General features: G+C 39.0%; 1 protein-coding gene and 1 long non-coding RNA gene across 4 annotated transcripts in view; one reads left to right on the forward strand and one right to left on the reverse strand.

Moving 5' to 3' along the window:
• UTRN (utrophin) overlaps positions 1-24,766 on the reverse strand; it is a 565,218-nt gene that overhangs the window by 121,120 nt on the left and 419,332 nt on the right. For all 3 annotated transcript variants that reach the window (XM_050949465.1, XM_050949463.1, XM_050949464.1), the window contains one exon: positions 21,787-21,847. In XM_050949465.1, the coding sequence (XP_050805422.1) occupies positions 21,787-21,847 (61 nt within the window). The remainder of the gene's footprint in view (positions 1-21,786; positions 21,848-24,766) is intronic.
• The window catches only part of LOC127049346 (uncharacterized), a 202,779-nt gene that overhangs the window by 49,686 nt on the left and 128,327 nt on the right, over positions 1-24,766 (forward strand). The gene's annotated exons all lie outside the window — the stretch shown is intronic.

Below are 24,766 nucleotides of genomic sequence, written 5' to 3' on the forward strand. Positions count from 1 at the left end.
TTAATCTTTGTTTTCATTTGAACTTGTCAGCAAGCAGACACAGAGATAAGCATAAACAAATGTTTTCATAAAATTACTTAATTTCTGAATGAATAAAAATGTTACTATGTGTGAGAAAATGTGCTAATTGTAGCTTTATTAAAAGAAGACAGTAATTTGAGGACTCTATATATTTGTCATACTCTTACAAAAAGGAGGTGCATTTATTTGAACTTGTCAGTAAGCAGACACGCAGATAAGCATAAACAAACGTACAGAATAAATATTAAGAATCGGCTACATTTTAACTCTTGACAGTTTTGATTTTTAAAAGGTTCTCTGCTTGTTGTACTTTTTTTGGTAGAAGTTATTTAGCATATTATAACAACAAAACAAGGTGGGATGGGACTGTGACCAGGATTTACCAAAGAAGTGAGGCGGGAAACAAGAAAGATGTCAAGGTTTGAGAAGAATCCAGGGATTCAAACATTTAAAAAAAATCTGGACTGAAAGTCTCATGAAAATAAACTTTCTTGGGACATTTCTGACATTCAGAAGAACTGGGTATCTTATAAAAGAGTATCCAAATATTTCAAAACCTTAAAGCAGAGAAAGTTTGTTTCAAATGTGGCTGTCAAAGCTTCCTGGGCAGAGGGAGGCACTTAATTTGCCCACGCATAGATGCTTTTGTTCTTAACTCAATTACAAGATGGTATTTTGCCACTGAACTCAGTGGGCTATATCTTCAGCAGGTGTAAATGGGTGTACCTCCTGATTGATAGCAACTGAGGATCTGGCCCAGTCATACCTTCAACCACTACTGTAGAGAGTGGAAGCATTTGTTCTTTTTTACGAAGTATTTCAGATAGACACTTGAAGGCAAAAAATAGCAGCATACCCAAGTGACAGGACTCTACTCAACCTACGGATTAGTCTGTTGGACCTGAATTCAGGAACGAATTAAGCACCTACTTAAACTTTATCCATCTCTATTCAGGAAAGCAATTAAACATGTTCTTAACTTTAAACAAATGCTTAAAGTTACTGATATGCTTAAATGTGAAATTTCCTGAACAAGGACAACTTCCCAAACTGCAACCTTAGAAAGGTTTTGGTTTCATAATAAAATTATGTGAAATGAACAAAAAAAAAGTCAAAGCCTTGATATCCTGGACTAGAAAATACTGCCAATGCCAAAAGAAACACATCCAATCATCAAAGTTTTACAACTTCTAAAAGGAAGCCTTAAAAATGCCACTAATATATGTCCTTGTCTACAACAAAGTCACCTGAAAGAAAACAGTAACATTTCTAGACTTGACAGTTATTCCCTGTCAGACAAACTAATAAATCCGCAGTGAAACCAACTCAGAAAGAAAGAAAGCCTGTGTTTCTTGGTCCACTGTTGGCACAGAACTACGGCGATTTACTGCGCTGCATTCTGAATGATTCTAGTGTAGCAATAAATTAGGATTCCTATGCCAGGGTAAGGGGCCTGTATAGCTTCAATAAATGAGAATGGAAAATGTACTAAATGGGCTCATCAATGCAGACCAATAAAGTAATCTCAGAACTAGTGCCTCAGCTACTCTCTCACTGAGGATGTAGGAGGCTGATATTGACCAGTGTCTCCAATACAGTGTTAAGTGAAATGCTGTCATTATCACCTCAACAGTTTATCACTGGCCTACGTTACTAGCATCAGTTGTATCCATCAAACCGTATGGTCACATCTAAAATAAGGGCCATTAGTAAAGCTCATTTAGGAACTCTCATTTGAAGCAGTAATGAGTCTCTCTCTCAAAAAAAAGAGGGTGGTGATTTACTTGTCAACATCATAAGGGAAAAGTATTATCTGGCACAGTCTGCATTAGGATCTGGATTTGATCTGACAGACCTGCAAATCTCTAAATTACAAGCATAAGTGGAACATGGCAGTTTGAGAAACACTTTTAAATACTGTTTATATCAGATTTTTTAAAATTAACATTTCAAATTATTTAAAAGCTCAGATATCTTATAGTCCAATCCCCAGATGGCAGTGCATGTAATAGATCACTCTCTGGTTCCCAAACCCTGTTTATCTGACTGTCTTCAATGGGACTATTCACACACTTAAATTTAGGCATGTGCTTAAGTACTTTGTTGAATCAGGGCCTCCGTACCTCTGTCAACTCATCTGTCAAATAGGTACTATGGAACTTGACTACCATTTGTGAGGCGCTTTGAGAACCTCAGCTGAAAGGTGCTATAAAAGTGCAAAATTTTAGTATTAGCTCCTATTACCTAACAAAAATAATGATGAAATTATATTGCCAATGATGGCTCTAAATTTCTCCTCCCCAACACAAAATTGTTATATTCTACAAGGCCCAAAGTAGTGGCATTTTTCTCCTTGTTTAAGAACTACTGTATAGAAAATTCAGTTCAGTATATTTATGACAAAGGTGGAAGGAACCTAAAACAACTTATACATAGAAAAAATAATCACTTCAGAACATCTTATTAACACTTACTGTGGAATGCCAGGACATCTTTGCTGGCATAATCACAGGCAATCTGGACTCCTGGTCCTGTAGGACTAACATACCCCAAATTGGATAACTAAGTATTAAGAACAGTCTGAGATCCCTGGATAATTTTTCTTTTAATGAATATTATATTATTATTATTATTAAAATTACATATATACTTTTCTGTGGCACTCTAAGTGACAATCTCAAAGGGCTTCACAAGTGGTATTTTAGCCTAACTATATGCCACATGAAGTGTTATTTCCTATTTTACATATGATTGAAAAAAGAGAGAGAGAGGTTAAGTGAATCTGTCCATGTGACATAGCCCAAAGATAGAGTAAGGTTTAGAATTGAGGAACACACTCTCCCAATGTTCTGTACTTTGCACTACCCCTCGCTACCTCCTTGTAATGTGATAACCACCTGGACAGCTGAATTTCCCCTTTGACATGAAAAGACAAAGAATATCAATATGAGATCTGTGCTATTTATGCAAATATCTTCCCAGAACACAGCCATTTTCAACAATTATCCCTATAATTCTACAAAGATCCCTTATTTTTCACCAGTTGGAGCAGTGCATTCTAAACATGCCTGTTCATAGACTAATGGATTTTTAAAGCTCTCTCTCACTCCTTTCATACTGGTATGCTTTCGGTCAAATGCAATTCCATCTGTTAGTAAACTGTATGAGAAAGGCGACTCGATGACCCATAGAATTGAAAATGGGATATGGAACTTTTTCCCTCTAGGTCACTGATTCAATATAGCCCTGTTTGCTAGTGACCAAAAAGTTATTACTATTGGATAGCTGGCAGGTGTTTACATGACATGAATTTGGATGTCTAAGTCTTATCCCCAGAGGACAAAGCTTTAAATCATAAAATCACCACTCACAGTTTCCACTCTTGTTGGCAGGTTTAGCAGAGAGGCTTGCTCCCAGCCACAATGTAGACATTCCCTGAACGATCCAAGCATTGGAGGTGATCCATTCAGGTGAAAGCAGAAGTGCACTGTCACTGCTGCTGCTAGTGGTGTCACTGTTCATGTTATATCTATTCTGTGGAATTACAGACTGCAGTTTCCAGGGCAGTAAAGTTGGCACCTTTCATATACACCATATCCAAACACAAAAAAGCTATACGAAAACTGCAAATGAAGGCATATTGGATAGCGCTGTAAAAACGCTACGATAGCTTCATATTAATAAGGAGTTAAAAAGGAACCAATCTCAACGTTGCTATTTCTCACTACAAAATTGTGTTTGATGACAATTTCATAACGCACAAGGACTTTTTATGTGCACACAAATCGAATTTCACAGGAAGAATGAATGCATGTACAGGTAACCTTAACATGCAACAAATAAGAATGTCAGTTAAAGAATTATTTTAAGGGTTTCAAAATAGGAGGCAAACAAGATACATCAATTTGTGTGGATTTGGTTTATAAAGCAGCCCTCTGAAATGAGATCCATCTTTCTGTGCTGTAGACACATTAGCTTTTGTGCTACTGATGCATGACTAATGCAAATAGACCAACCTATAAAAACTGTGCTTAGAAAGTAAAAAGGCTCATAATGCTGGATAGACTCCTGCACAGATGATGTGGACTTGCAGAGACTGGAGGTAGGACTCTTTTGCTGTGTCCTGACACCTCTTTTATGCATGCTCAAGCCATAGTGATCAATATTGGTTACGAGTGCCCAGCAGGGATATCTTCCAGGCACAGTAAGGAGCCATTGGATGCTTCTTTCTTTTCTGATATCCTGGTTAATACAGGAGTAAACACGCAGAAAAGAAACTATTTTGATAACAAAGAAAACCAAGAAAAACTGTAGTAAAATTAAGACTATATTTTTCCTTTAAAAACATTAAAAACAAACAAAATCCTTGTAAAGGGTGTTGTGCTGACAGCCTCTGGGACCAAAAATAGCTACAGCAGGGTAATGACAGTGAAACCTTCTCACTATCCTGCCAATGGGCTTCAATCTTTTTCTGAAAGTTCTCCCTGATCAGAGAGGTAGTGACAATTGCGGGGGAGGGGAGAGGGAAGGAGAAGAGAGTTCAGTCTCCATTCCCATTTAGGCCCCAACCCCCACTAAGACCATGCAAGGATAACATTTAGGGCAAAGTGTCATGATGGTTTTTGCCACACAGCTACCACAGTCAATCCTTACGAAATTCAGTTACTAGCAAGGTGTGTGCTGTAAACATGGGGAAACTGAATTATGGTCTTCAAGCAATTCAAACTGGGCAATATTTAGTTCTGTCTCAGTTATTTAAACTCTGATTATCTCCCAAATGGCAGAGCTAGAAACAGGAAATGTATATTATAGGAAAGGGGAGATTTCTAGTTTTCCATCTTAGGATGCACAGCACTTGATCTTGGCTCTAGAAATCCCAAGAAATCTCACTTCAAATTTGTGACATTTTCAGGCATAGAAAAGCTATTTTAGGTATTTTCAGAGGTGTTTGAGATTTATTCATTTTAAATTTTGCCCCCGTTTGAGCCCTGTACAATTGGACTCGTGGCAATTACAGTGCCTGAATTTGTAGAACTGTCTCAATACAGGTTTTTAAAACTCTGACACATTTCTAAAAGTGTGTCTTTAGTATTCACAGCATATGCTGAATACACGTATTAGCATGAGTGTTGTAATCGAGACACGAGAGGTAGTTCTTCTGCTCTACCCTGTGCTGATTAGGTCTCAACTGGAGAATTGGGTCCACTTCTGGGCACCGTACTTCAAGAAAGATGTGGACAAATTGGAGAAAGTCCAGAGAAGAGCAATAGAAGGATTAAATGTCTAGAAAACATGACCTCTGAGGGAAGACTGAAAAAATTCGGTTACAAGGAGGAGGGAGTAAAGCTGTTCTCCTTAACCTCTGAGACTAGGACAAGAAGCAATGGGCTTAAATTGCAGCAAAGGCCCTTTAGGCTGGACATTAGGAAAAACTTCCTGTCAGGGTAGTTAATCACTGGAATAAATTGCCTAGGGAGGTTGTGGAATCTCAATCGTTGGGGATTTTTCAGAGCAGGTTAGATAAACACCTCTAGATAATACTTAGTCCTGCCATGAGTGCAGATCCCTTCTAGTCCTACGATTCTATGATGGAGACATGGTGGAGGTAAGGTTTAATGGACACTGTTTGGGATAATTGTTAACTTTAAACTGTAAACAATCTGGAACAGGGTTTGTCTGTTTTTTCTATTTTGTATAACACCCAACACAATGGAGACCCAATCCCTTTTGAGTGCTAGCATAATAATATATATTGCCATCTCTCTCAATAACTTAATTTGAAGCTTTGACACTCATGAATAGCTCAGTCATCTCAAAGCCTGTATACCACACCACCTTGTACTGTATTAATTAAAATATTGCATTACACACAAATCCTTGGGTGAAAAAATAAAAATGAGTAATTAGGGGTTTGACATACCGGATCCAACAACACCGTTACTATGCCAAAGTGATTTATAATGACAGTATATGTAAGGAGACCCTATTCACATTTGGCAACTGGTAAGGAGGAAAACTATTTTTTCCCACTGTTTTCCTTCTGATGTTACCACTAGCTGACTCATCAGACAGAGATACCACTGTTAGGGGGAGGCAGGGGAAGAAAAAATATTGTCTTCATTTTTAAAATATACTGGAAGACACTATAGTATGTATAATGTAAAGAATGAATCCTACTTGCTGCAACTAGATTATAGTACAAAAAAACAACACAACATAAAGCAACCTACTATACAATCTAAATGAGTTAAAAAGAGGTATGAAAATCAGATTTATGTTTAGTCTGCAATTGGGCTTCAGATTCAACTCAGCTGAAATCTCAGCCAAAAACGTCAATACAGTTCTTATAGTATGATGTGATATTTATTATGTAATTATAATTTTTTTATATGTGGTTTGTTTTTCTTTTCTGCAATTATAAAAAAAAAGACTGTCTTTTCACCTGCAGTGTTGTTGGGGCTGTGTTGATCCCAGGATGTTAGAGAGACAATGTGGGTGAGGTAATATCTTTTATTAGACCAACTTCAATTGGGGAAAGAGACAAGCTTTCAGGCTTACACAGAGGTGAAGAAGGGCTTGTCCCATTCACCAACAAAAGTTGGTAAAATAAACAAAATTACCTCAGCCATCTTATCTTTTCATTGGTTCACAGAAACAGCTAAATACATTTAAGAGTCAGATCTTGATAGGCTGTCAGTAAAGACTCAAGAGTCAAATATCTCAATTAGCACCTGGAGATGAAAGACAACTGTTCTATAATGGATGTATTGTACTAAAATGGCATAAACATGATGAGACTGTGATGTGGGGGAGTTTCACAAGAGCAGCTGGTCTACCAATTTGGACTGAAACCTCATAACAATCTTCCAAGAAATTTTAAGAAGCTTCCCAACCTGAACCAGAAAATAGGACCTGATTCAGAACTGAAGCCCAAGTAGTAGATTTGGATCTAGACATTTGACTCTGAACTCTCCCACTTTAAAAAACTCAAAGGTTCCACCAGCACCTATTTCCCCCCCGCATTTACTCACACATATACACAGTTCAACAGTGCTATCAACTTCAACACACACCAATGAACTGAAAAGCTACTGCAACATACAATCCTAATATAATCTGTGTTTTATTTATTATGCAAACTATTAGACCCAGTTCTACTGCCTTACCCATGTTGAATAGCACCTTACTCCACAAGAAGATGGGTGATTTCAATGAGACCACTTGTGGAATAATATATTACTCAATTTGATTGAGAGGCGCAAATCAGGCCTATTATGAATATGCCTCTGAAACAGAACTGTTTGAGGGGCAGTGGGCAAGTAGGCTTTAGAAGGTCTGTAGGAGGGTCCAGAAAGATGTTCCCAACCTGCGGCCCATAAGAGGGGAAAAAAGAGGTGAGTTCTTCTCTTGTGGAACTTAGGAAGTCTGCAGGAGAGCAATTCCACTGCTACAGACATGCCAAGCTCCATGGGATCCCAGAGATAATCTGTGTGGGAGTGGGTCCTTTCTTATAGTTTAGCTGGAAAAACAGTGAATTGTTTCACTGACTGCCCCAAGTCAGTATTTTTTATATTGAATTCTTTTTCTGTTGGTTTCACATATGTGACTCATTCAGCAAAAGTATGCTGTACATATCATTCTTTGACAAAAATTATTGACAATATAAAACCATAATCTACAATATTCCCAGTAAGATACATTTCATGAGAAATTTGATGCCTCCCCCCAAATAAGACCAACATCACAGCATGAATGGATTTATGTATAAATAAAAATAAATAGAACTGGTTACAACTAATAGTGTTATAACTTAAAAATCTGAAAAAATAACCCATGCCTTCAATTTTAGAATAAACTGGAAGCAACATCGAAGTTTTTGTCCTCAACTCTTTTAGACACTAAAGTTTTAGATGCCAAATGTATTATCGTATAACCCATGTGTTATCAAATCCATTTGCTGATAAACTTTCTAATAATTCCCTTTGTTAATTAATACATTTTTAAAATTTGCTGGACATATCTGTTAAAATGATACGTAGTGAAATAGTTAACAGTGTTGCCACTTAAATTGTGATTAATAGGTATAAGTGTTGACCGCTCAATTGAGTTGAATGGGACAGTTCACACATTTCAGAGCTTTTGTTTTAGGCTGCCTGCAGACTCAGGAAGACAACACCATCTAGTCACATTATCAAGGTTTTCTTCATAACAATTAAGGTTAGAGGTGGGAATTATTTTTGTAAAATTCCCTAGCATAGACAAGGCTAGAGTCAGTTCTAACACTGACTGGCTCACAAAAAATATACCCTGGCATGGTGGTAAGCAGCATTGTATTTCTGAAGATGAAGTCTTTTGGATAGGATGTAAAACTGAAGTTATGATCTCTAATAATCATTAACGATTCCATGGCATTTTACAAACTGGCATTGTTGTCCTGGCTAAATTGGAGGAATTACTTCCTGCCTAGTATCAGAGGGATAGCTGTGTTAGTCTGGATCTGTAAAAAGCGACAGAGTCCTATGGCACCTTACAGACAAACAGAAGTATTGGAGCATAACTCCTACCTGTCTAAGCTCCTCATACAATTTCATCTGCATACAGCATATTAACTTCTTTTCTTAATCTATTGCAAAAGTGTGCCGTAAAATAGCTGGCATGCTGTTGTAAGGGGAGCTGCATTTCAGTAGTGGGTGGAGTAATTTCTGTACGTATACTTTGAACTCCCTCAGGACAAAAAGTACTACATGTAATTCTTAAGTAGAAAATTAAGGTTAGTGGTAACTAAGGAAATAATCTCAAAATTAAAACCTATATCACATTTGGAGGCAATTTAATTATTATTTTCCCTTTAGCTCATAGAGAAGATGGTATTATGAATGTGGCCAGGAGGAAGAAAAAGATTTACTTCCAGAGTCAGTGGATTTTTTTCTCTCCCCCAAACTAATGGTACAACTAAGGTCAGAAGAGAAAGAATTGCTGTTCTGAAGGAAGACTTGAAAAGTACAGCCGCAAGATTCCTTACCCTAGAGAGTTAAATGTGATACAGAAGGGGATAAAGTAGCGTTTAAAATGTTTTTGATGATGCTAGGTCCTTTTCAAGAGCGTTCAGAAGTATGTGATTGTGGATCTTGAAATTGAGTAGCTTGATGATGACGACTGTTGAGACATCACTGCCCTTAAGTAAAATGCCTTCTACAATATTAAATTTGCTTTGATCTCTCTCATTTCCTTTTGAGTTCTTCTGGACAGTACAAATACCTAATACATTATAAATGTAGAAAGACATAATTGTAATATGGTTAGTTATGGTTAACTGAATAACACTGTGAAATGCTAGGGTAATTATTTCTTTCTTCCATTCCTTTCACCTGACGACATATTTGTCAAATTTATTTACAGACTGTGAATTTTAATGATTGTATATTTCAATGTCATTTTTTTAAAAATGAGTGGATGTAAATTTCTGTGATTTTTTAAAATTTTTGTCTGAATATATATTTTCCCACGTTTTATTTTCCCTCCATAGAGATGATGCAAAAACATGCCTTGTTTGCATCAAATGGTTATAAATAAAAAGTTGTAGAGAATGTCCATTAAAGCCCACATATCTTTGCAGCACAGCCAATGAAAAATGCATTCAATTTAATGATTGCTCAAAGAAATCAATTTTTGCCTCTCGTAACCATTTCTCCAAATTTATCACAAACAACAGTGGATTAGTAAATACTGAGATACCTATGTTCTAGAGTATTTAGATTCTACAGATGTACAGCTCAGTCAGATCCTCAATTTCAAACACTGTCCACAGCAATAATTAACCCAAAATGACAGAACTATAGAACTATTTGGTAATATTTTGCATTAAGAAGAGATAAAATAGAAGTTAAATAGGACCAAGAGAAATCTCAAAAGCCACTTGGCAACTTATTTTATATAATAAAAGATTTGAACAGGAGGAAACAAAGTAACAGACTAAATTGTATATGTAAACAAACATGTATGTTCAATTCAACCAAATATTTTCACTGGGCAGAGAGCATAGACACAAACAGCTTCATAAATCTGGGCTCTAGAGAATGAATCTCACTTCCAAGGAAACAGAACTTTTGCTCCCCTTCAAAGTACTTCGCTGGTTACCCACTTGCTCAAGTAATAGGGGGTCAAAACGGTTTTGCGCAAACCTCTCTTAGGCACATTACATGTACTTGAATAACTATATGACATCAGAACCAGAATGCACATCAAAATTAGAAAACAGGTAGGAGGAAACTAGCCAGCAATAGAACCCTCTTTTTCTTTGAGACATTCCTGTCTGGGCACGTAAAAGCCTGTTACCATGGGCATCAGGCAGGAGACAGAACAAATGCTACTTATCTCAAAATACAGACGTTTTAAATCATTTTGACACTATCCTTACTGACAGATCCATTGAAGGCTAAAACACACCCTCCCACCTTCTGAGAGTTTCCTAATTTGTGAAAAACATTTCTCTTATTTGTGTTATAAAACTGGTGAGGATGTAGTACATTTTCAAAAAATCATAGTCCTAACAGGTGTACTTCTGCAGTATCCCAGTTCAAAGGTGAGATTATCTGCAACTCACCTAGCACATTCTCACTCTCTGAATACCTCTGACAGATGTCAAACATTGTATCTTACTCTTTGTAAGAGGGTGACTTGCTCTTAACGGCTGAATGCCTGGGGCCAGACAACCCTGATAACTGAAGAGGCACACCTGAGAGAGATCAGGTGATTCTTCTATAAAAGAGCAGCAGGTCATTGCAGTGGCGGGGGTCTGTTTAGGGAGATCAGAGCAAAGAAAATTGGACATAGGCTTCTGGGAGTGAGTAGGATCCCGCAGAAGACCTTGGGAATGGAAAACGAGACTATAGGCAGGAAAGGCCTGGGAGTGACCCAATAAGAGGGCAAAGAGATAGAAAATAGAACTCAGCATCCCAAAACATAGCCTATGAATAAAACCAGACCCCAACAAGGGGTGTTATGAATGGTCCCCCAAAAGGATGTGTAGTATATATTTAAGAAGCCCTTTGCGGGGGAAACTGAGGCAAGGAGACACTTACAGGACTTATAGTCCTAAGGCCACCAGGGGACACCAGGAGGTGGCAATTCATTGATGCTCTTATTCTCCTCTTTTTCTGGTTCATTTTTATCCCTTAACTCAGACAAAAGAATATCCAGTTTATTAAGCCTCATCTCTCTACATAAAACCCCAGCTGTAAAAATGGCAGATGCAGCATGCCTTAGGATATTTCCTTGAGACCATTAATCTTAAATATAACTATTCTTGGAAGATGTGGGATGCTGAAAGACATCACTGACTAGACTACGGGGCAGCCCTGCTTCTCTTTGAGCTTAAGTTATGCCTTATATCACTCCAGGTTTACACTTCATTTAAAGACCAGACCTTTGCCTAAGCAACCAGAGGAGCCAGCGAACAGATGCAGCTGCAAGGGAGTTTTGCAAGGGAGTTTGGAGAGCGTAAGGGTGGGCTAGACAGGGTCTCGCAGAGGATTTAGGGGGGCTGGGGTCTTCGGTGGCAGGGGGTCCCCACTTCGGAGGTAATTCAGCAGCAGGGGGTCCTTCCACTCCGGGACCCGCCGCTGAAGTGCCCCAAAGACCCGCGGCAGGGGCCTCCTGCCACCGAGTTGCTGCCGAAGACCCGGCACTTCAGCAGCGGGTCCCGGGGCAGAAGGACCTCCCACCACGAGTCTTCAGGTCACTTTGGCGGCGGGTCCAGCAGTGGAAGAACCCCCCCGCCACCCAGGTGCCATCGAAGACCCGGAGCGGGAGAAGCTCTGGGGGCCCGGGCCCCGCAAGAGTTCTCTGGGGCCCCCGGAGCAAGTGAAGGGTGAAATAGAGTGCCTCATATTAAATGAAGATATTCATATAATAAGCGTCACAGAAACTTGGCGGAATGAAGATAATCAGTGGGACACAGTAATACCAGGGTACAAAATATATTGGAAGACCAGAACAGGTCATATTGGTGGGGGAGTGGCACTATATGTGAAAAAGTGTAGAATCAAATGAAATAAAAATCTTAAATGAACCAAACTGTACCAATCTCTATGGATAGTAATTCCATACTCGAAAAGTATGAATATAACAGTAGGGATATATTACTGGCCACCTGACCATGATGGAGGCAGTGACTGCGAAATGCTCAGGGAAATTATAGAGGCTATTAAAATAAAAAACTCAATAATAATGCAGTACTTCAACTACCCCCATATTGAGTGAGTACATGTCACCTCAAGATGGGATGCAAAGAAAGTTTCTTGACACCTTAAATCAGCGGTCATGAATGCGGTGCCCGCGGGCGCTGCAGCACCTGCCGGGGTGTCTAAGTGCGTCTGTGTACTGGCCAGTGGACAAGCATCCACCGAAATGCCGCCAGCAAGCTGTGTCATCTGGAGGCAGCGCCGCCGAAATGCCACCGATTTTCGGTGGCAATACCTCTAGATGACGTTGCTTGTTGGCGGCATTTTGGCGAATGCTCGTCCGCTGCCACAGTGTATGAGCTGGATTTTATAATGTACTATTATAATTATTATAAGAATTAATGTATGATTTGATTTCATCCTACTAGCCACCCCTTTTTGAATAGCAGAAAGGAATGACCGATCAGAACAATCCTTCTGACTGATTATGGTCACCTTTTGTTTTAGGATGTGTTATAATGTCTACTATGGTTTCCTATATGTATTACAAATTAGGCACTCTAGTTAAATACACATGTCTTTGTTTTAAGGTTTAGCAAGTAAGAGACAGGATTCTCTATTGTGTCTATGTTAAGCAGATTAGAGAAACATTGAAGGCAAGGTTTAATTTGCAATGCCTTTCTGCTCGATATAAAATACTACTGTTTGTAGTCTCAATCTGTTTGTGTGAATGAGGATGTATCCATCAGGAAAAGATTAGGTGTGAAGGACATTGTTATAGCCAGAGTCAAGGAAGAAAAAATAAAGAGACTTAAAGGACATCAAAGAATCATCAACGTGCATCCATAATGAAGGGCAGATTGACGACTCTGAGGTAAAGGCTGGCACCTCTGAGGACAATAAACTAAATCAAACAAAGGACAGGATGACCCTCTCAGAGGTGTATTGGAATGTTAACAGCAATTCACAAACTGACACAGCAAAATCCATAGACTTCAACAAAAAAAAAAAAATCTATAAGAACCAGAGTGCTTGGCCATGGGACGTTGGGTTCGTCCTGCCACACTCCAGGAATATAGGATTGCGACCGACAAGAGCCCAGCTCCACACTGTAACTGGCCATTAGATTGACTCAAGCTACAACAGACTGGTAACTATGAACAGCACTGGCAGGAGAGAGAGAGAGAGAGAGAGAGCGAGACAGCGAGAGAGAGAGACAGCGTGAGCGTGTTGGGGACTACTGTCTTAAATGACTGCTTCTTGGAGCAGCTAGTCCTGGAACCTACAAGAGGAGAGGCAATTCTTGATTTAGTCCTAAGTGGAGCACACAATCTAGTCCAAGAGGTGAATATAGCTGGACCGCTTGGTAATAGGGACCATAATATAATGAAATTTAACGTCCCTGTGGCAGGGAAAACACCACAGTGGACCAACACAGTAGCATTTAATTTCAGAAAAGGGGAACTACACCAAAATCAGGAAGTTAAGCAAAAAATAAAAAGGTACAGTGCCAAAAGTGAAATCCCTGAAAGCTGCATGGAAGCTTTTTAACGACACCATAATAGAGGCTCAACTTAAATGTACATCCTCAATTAACAAACATAGCAAGAGAACCAAAAAAGAGCCACCATGGCTAAACAACAAAGTAAAAGATGCAGTGAGAGGCAAAAAGGCATCCTTTAAAAAGTGGAAATTAAATCCTAGTGAGGAAAACAGAAAGGAGCATCAATTCTCACAAGTGTAAAAACACAATTAGGAAGGCCAAAAAAGAATTTAAAGAATAGCTTGCCAAAGACTCAAAAAGTAATAGCAAAAGATGTTTAAAGTACATCAGAAACAGGAAGCCTGCTCAATAACCAGTGGAGCGACTCGATGATCGATATGCTAGAGGAGCACTCAAGGATGATAAGGCCATTGCGGAGAAACTAAATTATTTGCATCAGTCTTCAAGGCTGAAGACGTGAGGAAAATTCCCAAACCTGAGCATTCTTTTTAGATGAAAAATCTGAGCAATTGTACCAGATTGAGGAGTCATTAGAGGAGGTTTTAGAACAAATTGATAAATTAAAAAGCAATAGGTCACCCAAAAGAATTCTGAAGGAACTCAAATGTTAAATTGCAGAAATACTAACTGTGGTTTGGACCCTATCACATAAATCAGCTTCTATACCAAATGACTGGCAGATAGCTAATGTAATACCAATTTTTAAAAAGGGGTCTAGAGGTGATCCCGGCAATTACACTGGTCTACAATTTTTGAGAAGTCGTCTGCTTCAGAGATAAAATGTGATATTTATTGTGTATTTTGATGTGCTGAATTCAAATATGACAATTAAAACAACTGATTGGCTACTGTTTCTAAGATATTTAAGTTTTTACATTTTATGTCTATGTATATTGTGTAGATGATAGAGTTTTAATCATAAATTGTAAACCTAGGTCTTTTCATGTGTTTATGGTTGCTTTACATGATAATATTTCACCTGTCCTGTTTATGTAACACTTTAAAAATCAGCAAAAGCGTTATATAAATAAAATTGATTATGAAACAAAAGGCAAAAAACTATTATGTACATAGTTTAGTCCTATTCAGTGTCTACTCGGCGCTTCTTGGCTTGTCTCTTGTATTCATGAAATGGAGCATCTCTTGTCACTGTCCAGCAATAGTCTGCAAGCATTGATGGGCTCCATTTGCCCTGATAGCCTGCCAGGAGATTCCACTGCTGTAGTCTGGAGCCCAACAGCTCTGCCTTACTCTGGGGTAGTTCCAAATCCCTGACAAGGTCATTCAGTTCACCATGTGTTTTGAGGTGTGGTTCAGAGGAGGAGGATGGGAGAAAATGTGGGTTCTGTGACATTGATGGTTCAGGACCAGAAGTTTCATCCTCTTCCTCTTCCTTGTCTGACTCAAGTGAGAATGATTCTGGTGCATCAGGAATCGGCAGTCCTTCTCCGTGGGGTCCTGGGCGTATAAGCTGATGGAATGTTTGGATAATGCACAGTCCACTTTTTCTTCTTTGATGCACGTTTCCCAACTGGAGGCACCATGCAGAAGTAACAATTGCTGGTATGATCTGTTGGCTCTCTCCAAATCATTGGCACTGCAAAAGGCATAGATTTCCTTTTCCTGTTCAACCACTGGCGAAGATTTGTTGCCCAAGTGTTGCAGCATATGTGTGGGGCCCACCTCTTGTCCTGATCTCCAATTTTGCAGCCAAAATAAAAGTGATAGACTTTCTTAACCATAGTGGTTATACTGTGCTTTTGTGATGCAAAAGTCACTTCACCACAAACATAGCAGAAGTTATCTGCACTGTTCACACAAGTACGAGGCATCTCTACTCACTTTGGCTAAACAGAAATGTGTCCCTTTGCAAAATCAAACACTGACAAATAAGAGAGCACCTGACACTGTATGATTTCTAGAGCTGATATAGGGCAATTTGTTCAGCAGAGTGATGTAAGCTTCGTTAGGATTGCATCATCCATGACTTCTAGGAATAACATGATGCAATTCATATCATGTATGATGCAATACCAGCTTCAGATTGCATCATTCATTGTTTTGCCTAAAACGCAAGTACTGTCCAAACCCATTCATAGATTTATTCATAGATCCAGTCAAAGATGTATTTTAGTCATTTCTGGTTTAAATTGAGATCCTTTCCCTTTATAACTCACTTATCCTCTGCCATTCCCAAGTCAAGGGTCGTATATACTGACCCAATAGCATATCTTGAAAACTAGAGCCAATCAACAATTTTAAGCATCATTTTCGTTCTCAGTGACCCAGAATTAGTAAAGTTGGACTACATTTATTTCAGAAGCATTTTGACTGTAGAGCAGCGTTACAGGCCAGAAAGCCTGACTTCAGTACCTGGCAAATTGGTTGAAACTATAGTAAAGAACAGAATTGTCAGACATATAGATGGACATGAGTTGTTGGGGAAAAATCAACATGGGTTTTGTAAAGGGAAATCATGCCTCATCAATCTACTAGAATTCTTTGAGGGAGTCAACAAGCATGTGGACAAGGCGGATCCAGTGGATATAGCGTACTTAGATTTTCGGAAAGCCTTTGACAAGGTTCCTCACTAAAGGCTCTTAAGCAAAGTAAGCTGTCATGGGATAAGAGGGAAGATCCTCTCATGGACGGACAACTGGTTAAAAGATAGGAAACAATGGGTAAGAATAAATGGTCAGTTTTCAAAATGGAGAGAGGTAAATAGTGGTGACCCTCAGGGGTCTGTACTGGGACCAGTACTATTCAACATATTCATAAATGATCTGGATAAAGGGGTAAACAGTGAGATGGCAAAAATTACAGATGATACAAAACTACTCAAGATAGTTAAGACCAAAGCAGACTGTGAATAGCTTCAAAAGGATCTCTCAAAACTTGGTGACTGGGCAACAAAATGGCAAATGAAATTTAATGTTGATAAATGCAAAGTAATGCATATTGGAAAACACAATCCCAACTATACACATAAAATGATGGGGTCTAAATTAGCTGTTACCACTCAAGAAAGAGATCTTGGCATTGCTGCGGATAGTTCTCTGAAAACATCCATTGAATGTGCAGCGGCACTCAAAAAAGCTAACAATGTTGGGAATCATTAAGACAGACAGAAAATATCATATTGCCTCTATATAAACCCATGGTATGCCCACATCTTGCATACTGCACGCAGATGTGGTCACCCCATCTCAAAAAAGAGATATTGGGATAGGTTCAGAAAAGGGCAACAAAAATGATTAGGAGTATGGAACAGCTTTCATATGAGGAGAGATTAATAAGATTGGAACTTTTCAGCTTGAAAAAGAGACGACTAAGGGGGAATATGATAGAGGTCTATAAAATCATGATTGATGTGGAGAATGTAAACAAGGAAGTGTTATTTACTCCTTCTCATAACACACGAACTGGGGGTCACCAACGGAATTTAATAGGCAGCAGGTCTAAAACAAACAAAAGGAAGTATTTCTTCACCCAATGCAGTGTCAACCTGTGGAACTCTTTGACAGAGGATGTGAAGGTCAAGTCTATAACAGGGTTAAAAAAAAGAACTAGATATATTCATGGAGGCTAGGTCTATCAATGGCTATTAGCCAAAATGGGCAGGGATGGTGCCCCTAGCCTGTTTGCCAGAAGCTGGAAAAGGGCAACAGGGGATGGATCACTGGATGACTACCTGCTCCGTTCATTCCCTTTGGGGCACCTGGCATTGGAAACTGTTGGAAGACAGGACACTCGTCTAGATGGACCTTTGGTCTGACCCAGTATGGCCGTTCTTATGGTGAATCCAGAAAAATCATTAGGAAAATTAAGTGACAAGCTAATCTCTACAACTGTCCAATAACTGGTTCTTTGTATAAAGGGTAAATATTGCAGACGTATGATTTCTCTCTTGAATTGTACTGTCAAAGCACACTAATTGTTCTCTTAAATACCTTTTCAATTATAGCATTATTTTTCCTCTCTTCTCCTAACAAGGTCTGAAGGTAGAGAATAGACATAGTTTACAAAAATATATACATTTAAATCTGGATAAAATGCCTCAGCCTGATAATGCCCCAAAAGACACAACTAAGAATCAGCTTTTTTCTGACTTCTATTTTCCATAACTCAGTACTTTCCTTACCTGCTACTGGCAAGTGTGAAGTTTGGAGACAGTATGCAACAAGAAAATAAGGCAACTGCCAAGGAAAGCTGGCCTGGCAGATTGTGAAGCTATAAATATTTAGCATTCTTCAGCTTGCTTTTAAAAAATAAATAAAATCTGCCAATTAAATATCAGATCACTCTACTTTTCTTTCAAGACATAAATATCAAGGCACTTTGCATCAAGCTGATAGTACAGAAAAAGCTCTGCAAAAGCCTTCTTGTGGGGGCAGTGGGTGAATTTTTTACTTCAATTGCTTTGGCCTTGTTTATTAAAACCAACCTTTATAAAAATAGATAAATGATGAATAAAAGCTAGGGGGGGCCATCAAAAGACTCTTCCACTCATTGCCCACAATTGACCAGTTTCCCCTTTTATAATGCTGTCTTAATGATTATTGAATGATGCTAGTGCACTGTCTAAAAATCCTGACTGGACACATTCACAACTCCAATTATTTCCACAGATCTGTGGGGCTGCCAGATTAGAGTAACTGTTTTGACTGCTTTGTGAGCATCCTTGTTGAATTTTAAAAAAATTCCTCTGCTTCATTATATAAAATCATGTGTTTTATGTATTTCAGCTAAATCTCATTAGCAAACTCTTCTCTTCGGCCAGCTCTGAAAATTTAATTCTTTTTTTATGTTGTTTTCCATCAAGGTCATTAACAAGATATGATTGGAAAGACTCAATACTCCTCTGAATTTCTTAAACAAGGATCTACATAGTTGGCCCAGTCTCAAGTAACTTATAGCCTACTTTTGCAATATATATGCTACATATGTTTAAATTGTTTTTCTTTGCCAATCAAAAAAGTGCATTAAAATTGCAAAGCGATGCACTCAAAGGCAGGAAATGGCAAAGATCATGTTGCTAACGCAACTGTATCTTGCTGCTCTCACCCCTCGGTATGTACGCATTATTATACATTAACTATAATATAAGCTTTCATGTGAGACGCCTGCTTCATTCAGTGAGCAGGCTGGATGTGCTGTCTTTCTTCCTCAGCTGACTCCTGCTCCTCTACTGTCCATCAGTAAGTATGATTCAGGCTTTTTCCAGGATTCAAAAGGTCCTAATGGAATAGGAGTATGGGAGACTACAAGTAGGGACTCTCTGTATGTTGGATGTCACTGGAGATGGTACTGAAGTGTGATTGGTGTGCCCTTCATATCTGGCTACAGAAGATGGCACTGACGACGATTTTGGCCTGGCTCTGAGACCCTGTGTTTTGGAGGCTCTGAATCTGATGCTGATACCAGGGCCACTCTAGGTTCTTTACCTAATGGCTTCTTAGTATGCACCATGGTCTTCTAAGCTAGTGCCATGGTCTCAGTTTTGGAGGGGATGGGAACTTGCTATCCCTATCGGGACATGCAGTCTCCTGAGACCCATTCTGGAGAAAGTGGTCTTTTCTTTTTTGAGGGACTAGTGGCTCTGAAGGGCTCCCAGGGTCTTTGCTTACTGTCACAGCAGAGACTATTGCCAAGGCTCTCAAATCAACTGGATCCAAGGTACAGGTGTGTGACTTGATCCTGCAGGTCTCAGGGAGTGTTCTAGCAACAGGAAATTTAGCCTGTTTCCCCTCAGTTGCTTAGATCTGCTTTTAATAAATGAGCAGATCTTACATTTGGAGGGCACGTGTGACTTTTCCAGGCTGTGGAGGCAACCTGAATGTTCGTAATTGCGAGGAGAAGACTAATGGCAGGTCTGGCAGGATGTGAAACCTGGGTGGTGACCTTGACCCATACCTGAGGCCATGGATCCAGGTCCCCCCCAAAGGTCCAAATCAGGCAACAGAAGGAGAGGGGAACCCCCAAAATGCACATAGTGTACTAAATAACAAAAAAAGAAAAGAAAAGATTAAGGGAGAGAGGTAGCAAGCTGTGTAATTAGCTAACAGACACCACTATGCTGTGTCTCTAGCTGCAGACGTGCTGAGAAGGAACTGGTGAGGCAACAGGTATACCTTTGCCCCAGAACACAATGGGGTCGAGGTTGCAGGCATGGACCTGCAGAACTGGTAATGAAAATCTCCAATTAAGGGTGCATGGGTTTGCAGACATCCTGATGTGGAGCAGCCATAGGGACATTATGTTAATTTTTGTGAGGCGGAGACCCATGATGTTGCTATCATGATTGAGAGCCCCACAGTGCTCCTTTCTGTCAAAAGAAGGGGATGAGGCTTACAAAGCAGCCCAGATGATGTAACTGTGAGGTACAAGGAGCCTCTACAGGGCTCTCATAGCTGCTGGTGTTGCAGAGGATCAAGCGCCACAAAATCAGGCATTAATTGTAGGCTGGAAGAAGATGCACCAGTGACTTCTCCCCCTCCTACCCAAGGATACAAAGCAGTGAAGAAGGGAGCAAACACACCCAGAATGAGAGAGGCAATTTGGGAGGTGCTGGGGGGTGTGATCCCTCCCCCTCTCCCCCCTCCCCAAATATGCATAGCTTGGCAGAACCTCTATCAGTACTAATACCTCTTTACCCCCAAAGGCTCCAGCCATCGGAGGATGAGTCAGTGTGAGCAAGAATGAGCAAGGACAGTAGCAGACAAACTCACTACATCAAGCATTTAACTTCCCTGTACACCCACCACTGCAGACATGGTTGCAGCTGCCTAAAGCATGGTGGCCTTTTGAAGCACTGCAGGAAGGGAGAAGAGCTATAGACTATGTTTTTTTCAGTCTCCTCCTTCTCACCTCTGCTCTTCTCCCCCATCCTGGCCACGAAGGAAGGAATCTCCTACTCTAAGGAAGAGTAGGAAAGGCTGGGCAAACACAGGCAGAGAGACAAAGAAATAGTATTAACTTCATATTTAGAACCTCAAATATTTCTAAAATAGTTTTTAATGAGACACTTAACATGAGCTCTACAGATAAATGATAGTGTCATGTACGATAGCATAAAGGTTTTGATGGCACTGGTTTGGGATGACCTACGATGCTCACTCGTAGATACGCTACACTGAGGAGTAATATGGCCTTTCCAAACAGACGCTGACAACATTTAAAAAGGACTTTCCCCCCTCAGAACTAAAACAAACAAATACAGGTTTGTTTTAAAATGACTGTGCATTGGATATTCCAAAATAGCATTTATCCCTTTTACAAACAGCTGCTGGTTTCCTGATAGAGCCGTGATCTTTGTCCTTCTAACATAAGGGAGAAAGTACAGGTATATAAACATAATTATATAAGAAAACTGATACAGTTAATGATTGTGGATGTTTTTTTCCATTAGAGCACACTGAATGTCTCCATGAAGAACTATTTCCATTATTTACAATTTATTCAGCAAATGATTAATTTTATGCCAGGTCGGTATTTCAAAAGCAAAGAAAAAAATTAGGAGAACAGGAAAAGCAGAAGGATCAGCCAGATGGCTATGCATTACAGGAGCTCTGAACAAAAAGAAAAACAACAGATTTTCAGCTGTAAATCATTTACTTTTTCTTTGTAAAAATTAGTCACTACAAAAATGCTTCTCAACTATGGACTTTGTCATTAAATAATTGAGAGTTGATATACCATGTATTCAGGCTTTTACAGAAAAACAATCTGTCGTCCCCCCCCCCGCCCTTTTTCTCTGTGGGTTAGGCTTTGAATGAACAAGGTTCTTAAATATGTGCCTAACTTTAAGCACATAAGTAGCCCTATTGGCTTCAATGGCACTACTCATGTGCTTAAATAACCTTGCTGAATCAGAGCGCCTATGCTGATGATTTGTATATATTTGTAAACAAGTGCTCATATTGCAGAAAAAATATAGAGCACATACAGCATGATAGACTAAGCAGTGAATATGCTGGTAACATTTCTACTAATATTGTAGCATTAGGTACATATCAGACTTAGCTCACAAAACCCTTCGCTTTCTTTAGTGCAGCTAAATGAGAATCAAGGCCAACTTACTTGATGTAATAGGGCACTTTGTTATGTGAAACAGATCTCTGCCATGGAAGCTGAACTGAAGCTGCAGGGGGAAAAGCACAGGAGATGGTGATTAGATAGCACCTATCTTAAAAACAAGATTCCTTTTTACAATTAAACCCATTTATAAAAATTCAGTGGAAAGAGCTCTAATTTTCCAGTCAGGCTTTCAGTAATTCAGCTGGAGAAAACCGTGGTAATATATCAGGGTGGTGTTATCTATCTATTTGATGGCAAGCAAGAAATAAAAACAAACATATATGGTAATTCCATTTCAAAGAAGGATAATAAATTGTAGCTTAGTAAGCCATCCACTCAGAGGCAGGCTAAGGGGGTATTTAAAAACTTTTTCCTATCTCCAGCAATGGGTTCCAGAAAATACAAGCAATTTAAGCTTTGACAATATGAGCCTTCACTACCATAATCAATACATTACAATATAATGAAAAATAAAAATAGTAACTACACTATTATTAGTTATTTTCCTCAGCTCCTATTTGCAATCCAAATTAATATTGATTAATATTCTGTGAAATACACAGAACATTAGGCCCCATTCCCATGCTCCTGGAGACAGTAATATGTGCAAAATTTATGTAAATCTGACAGAAAAAAGGGAATCTGTAAAGTTAGGTTGCTCTATAACACATCCACACATAAGAGATGCAAAACTTACAATACAGTATAACTCTGTTTAATCTAAAAATCTCAGGAGACATCAGAAATCTTTAGATGAAGAGTGATTAGGATATCTGACAGATTATCTTTGAAGTGGCCACATGCTAGGCATCTCTGTATACATATTCTATACCTTCCCAGACCACATGCTTTATACCTCCCCAGAGGACATAACCAAATTGGTGTTTGGTTAAACAGTTTCTACTGTATAGGAAATTCACTTCATCATATTCACTGTGGAAGCAAATGATATTTGTTCTTGAAAGAATAAGCAGGAATAATTAAATAGCACCATGAGCCGAATTTATATTCAACACACAAGCCAACATTAGATCCAGAAAGTTAGGCATCAAAGGCCATATTTAAACATCTAGGCAAGTGGGATGAAAATTCTGTCCACATTGTACAGAGTTAATAAAACATTTTACTAAACAACAGATTAACTGTGCAGTACTTTGTGGAAAAATATCTGAATTTATGAAAAAAGGTCTACATTTTTATATGGTATTGAAAGAATGAAGCAAAAATTTTGTGCCACCCTTTAAGGAGAAAAAAGGCATCCATATTTTAATAAGTGTTGCTAATTTGTAAGGAAAAAAGTTCCGTGACCAAACAATCATTTTATTTTCCCATAATTTGAAACAAAGAGAATAGTAGGGCTTGTATTTTAGGGGTTTGTACTGTGGAGGAGAGAAACACTGAAATCACACAGATGGGCCAAGATAGCAGACAAGTTTAGAAATATGCTGCTTTCAGACCTTCATTTCCTAATAGTGTTAGTCATTGCCATTGGTTTCTGTGGCACTATTATTTGAATGATGTTAACTAACTGAGAAGATCAGCTCCCCTCTGAGTTTTGCTCAGATTTGACTTATTAGTTATGAGTGATTGCAGATATTCTGCACTTGCAGGCAGATAGTCTTGATAGCATAATAATAGATTTATCTCTAATTCCTGTGGATCAAGTGATACTGTACTTATTTAGAACCATACTCAATAAAAACATTGTCCATTTTCTGTGCTGCATGAACCTATGCAAAGATGAAATTCTTTTTTCAAAAAATCACTATTTATGGATGGAAGATGAAGAGACTAATTATTGATTCTGGCGCTCAGTACAAATACTGCAGATATTAATAAAAGGTTGGATGCAGTTGAGGGAGGTATTGAAGAGGGTGGCTGAAGGCTTTGGTTGAAGAGTACAGCAGGCTGAGACACAGAGCATATGAAGATAACTGACTGACACTAATCTCTTCTTGTAAGAGTACAAAAAATGAACTGCAGAGTTGTGGAACTGTGGACATGTAAAATAAATTAAAATGAGCAAAAAATCAAGCTAGTATTTCTGAAAGCTTTGGGACAGTAGCATGGGTGTTTTTTAGGGGAATTATGGATTATAAAATATTCTGAGGTTGGATTATTTTGTACCCATCAACACTAGGGATGGATAAACTTTGCCAACATAAGGGTAAGCTGTAAGGATCCCATAGTTTCCAAGTTGAGAAAGGATGCAATTAGATTGCAGCTGTCTTCCTGCTAATAAAATGTTGGTGGGATAACAGAAATAGATCAGGGAAGAGTTGGAGCATAGGTTGTGGCAATCGATTGACATTGCTTCAAGTTGTCCGCTGTGTCCGGTTGTTCTTTGTAGAACAGGAGTGACTAGTGTTCCAGGATTGGCAGTCAATCCCCGGTAAGGGACGTTCCTCAAGAACAAAGCAGAGGGATGCTGGTAAGGCAGCATGAGCATGCTTCTTCAGCTGTACTAATTCTAAGACTAAACAGAGCCCTCAAGTTTCCCAGGCATTCCCCGATACTATTGATGCATTTTATTTACATATTTGCGCAAAAAGGGCATTAAGTAGCTCTGTTCTCAGGGTCACTGTTGAAGTAACTGGAAAGACTCAGAGGATCCAGCTGGTCTGCAAATAGGTTCCATTTTGGAGGAATTGCTCCAAAAAAACCTGTCCTATGTATGACCTGTATTTTTTAATTAAATGTATGACGCTGCACCTCTTTCACCAGGCTCTTTATTTTGAACATAATTGTGGGTTTGAAATGAGAATATCGTTGTTACATTTCCTGAAAAGGGGACAATAGATATCTAGGGCTTTTGAAATTATTTTAGGGCATTTGGCTTGTCAGCTGGCAAGATGCTCCGAGCATTATGCATACAATACACTGAGATCTATGGAATCAAAAGTGGAATATAGGAGTTAAGTCATTTATATGACACTATCCACCCATCTCAAAGCACCCGAGGAGAATACATGACAAAGAGCTA

The sequence above is a fragment of the Gopherus flavomarginatus genome, chromosome 4 (assembly GCF_025201925.1).
Source record: "Gopherus flavomarginatus isolate rGopFla2 chromosome 4, rGopFla2.mat.asm, whole genome shotgun sequence".
Classification (NCBI taxonomy): Eukaryota; Metazoa; Chordata; order Testudines; family Testudinidae; genus Gopherus; species Gopherus flavomarginatus.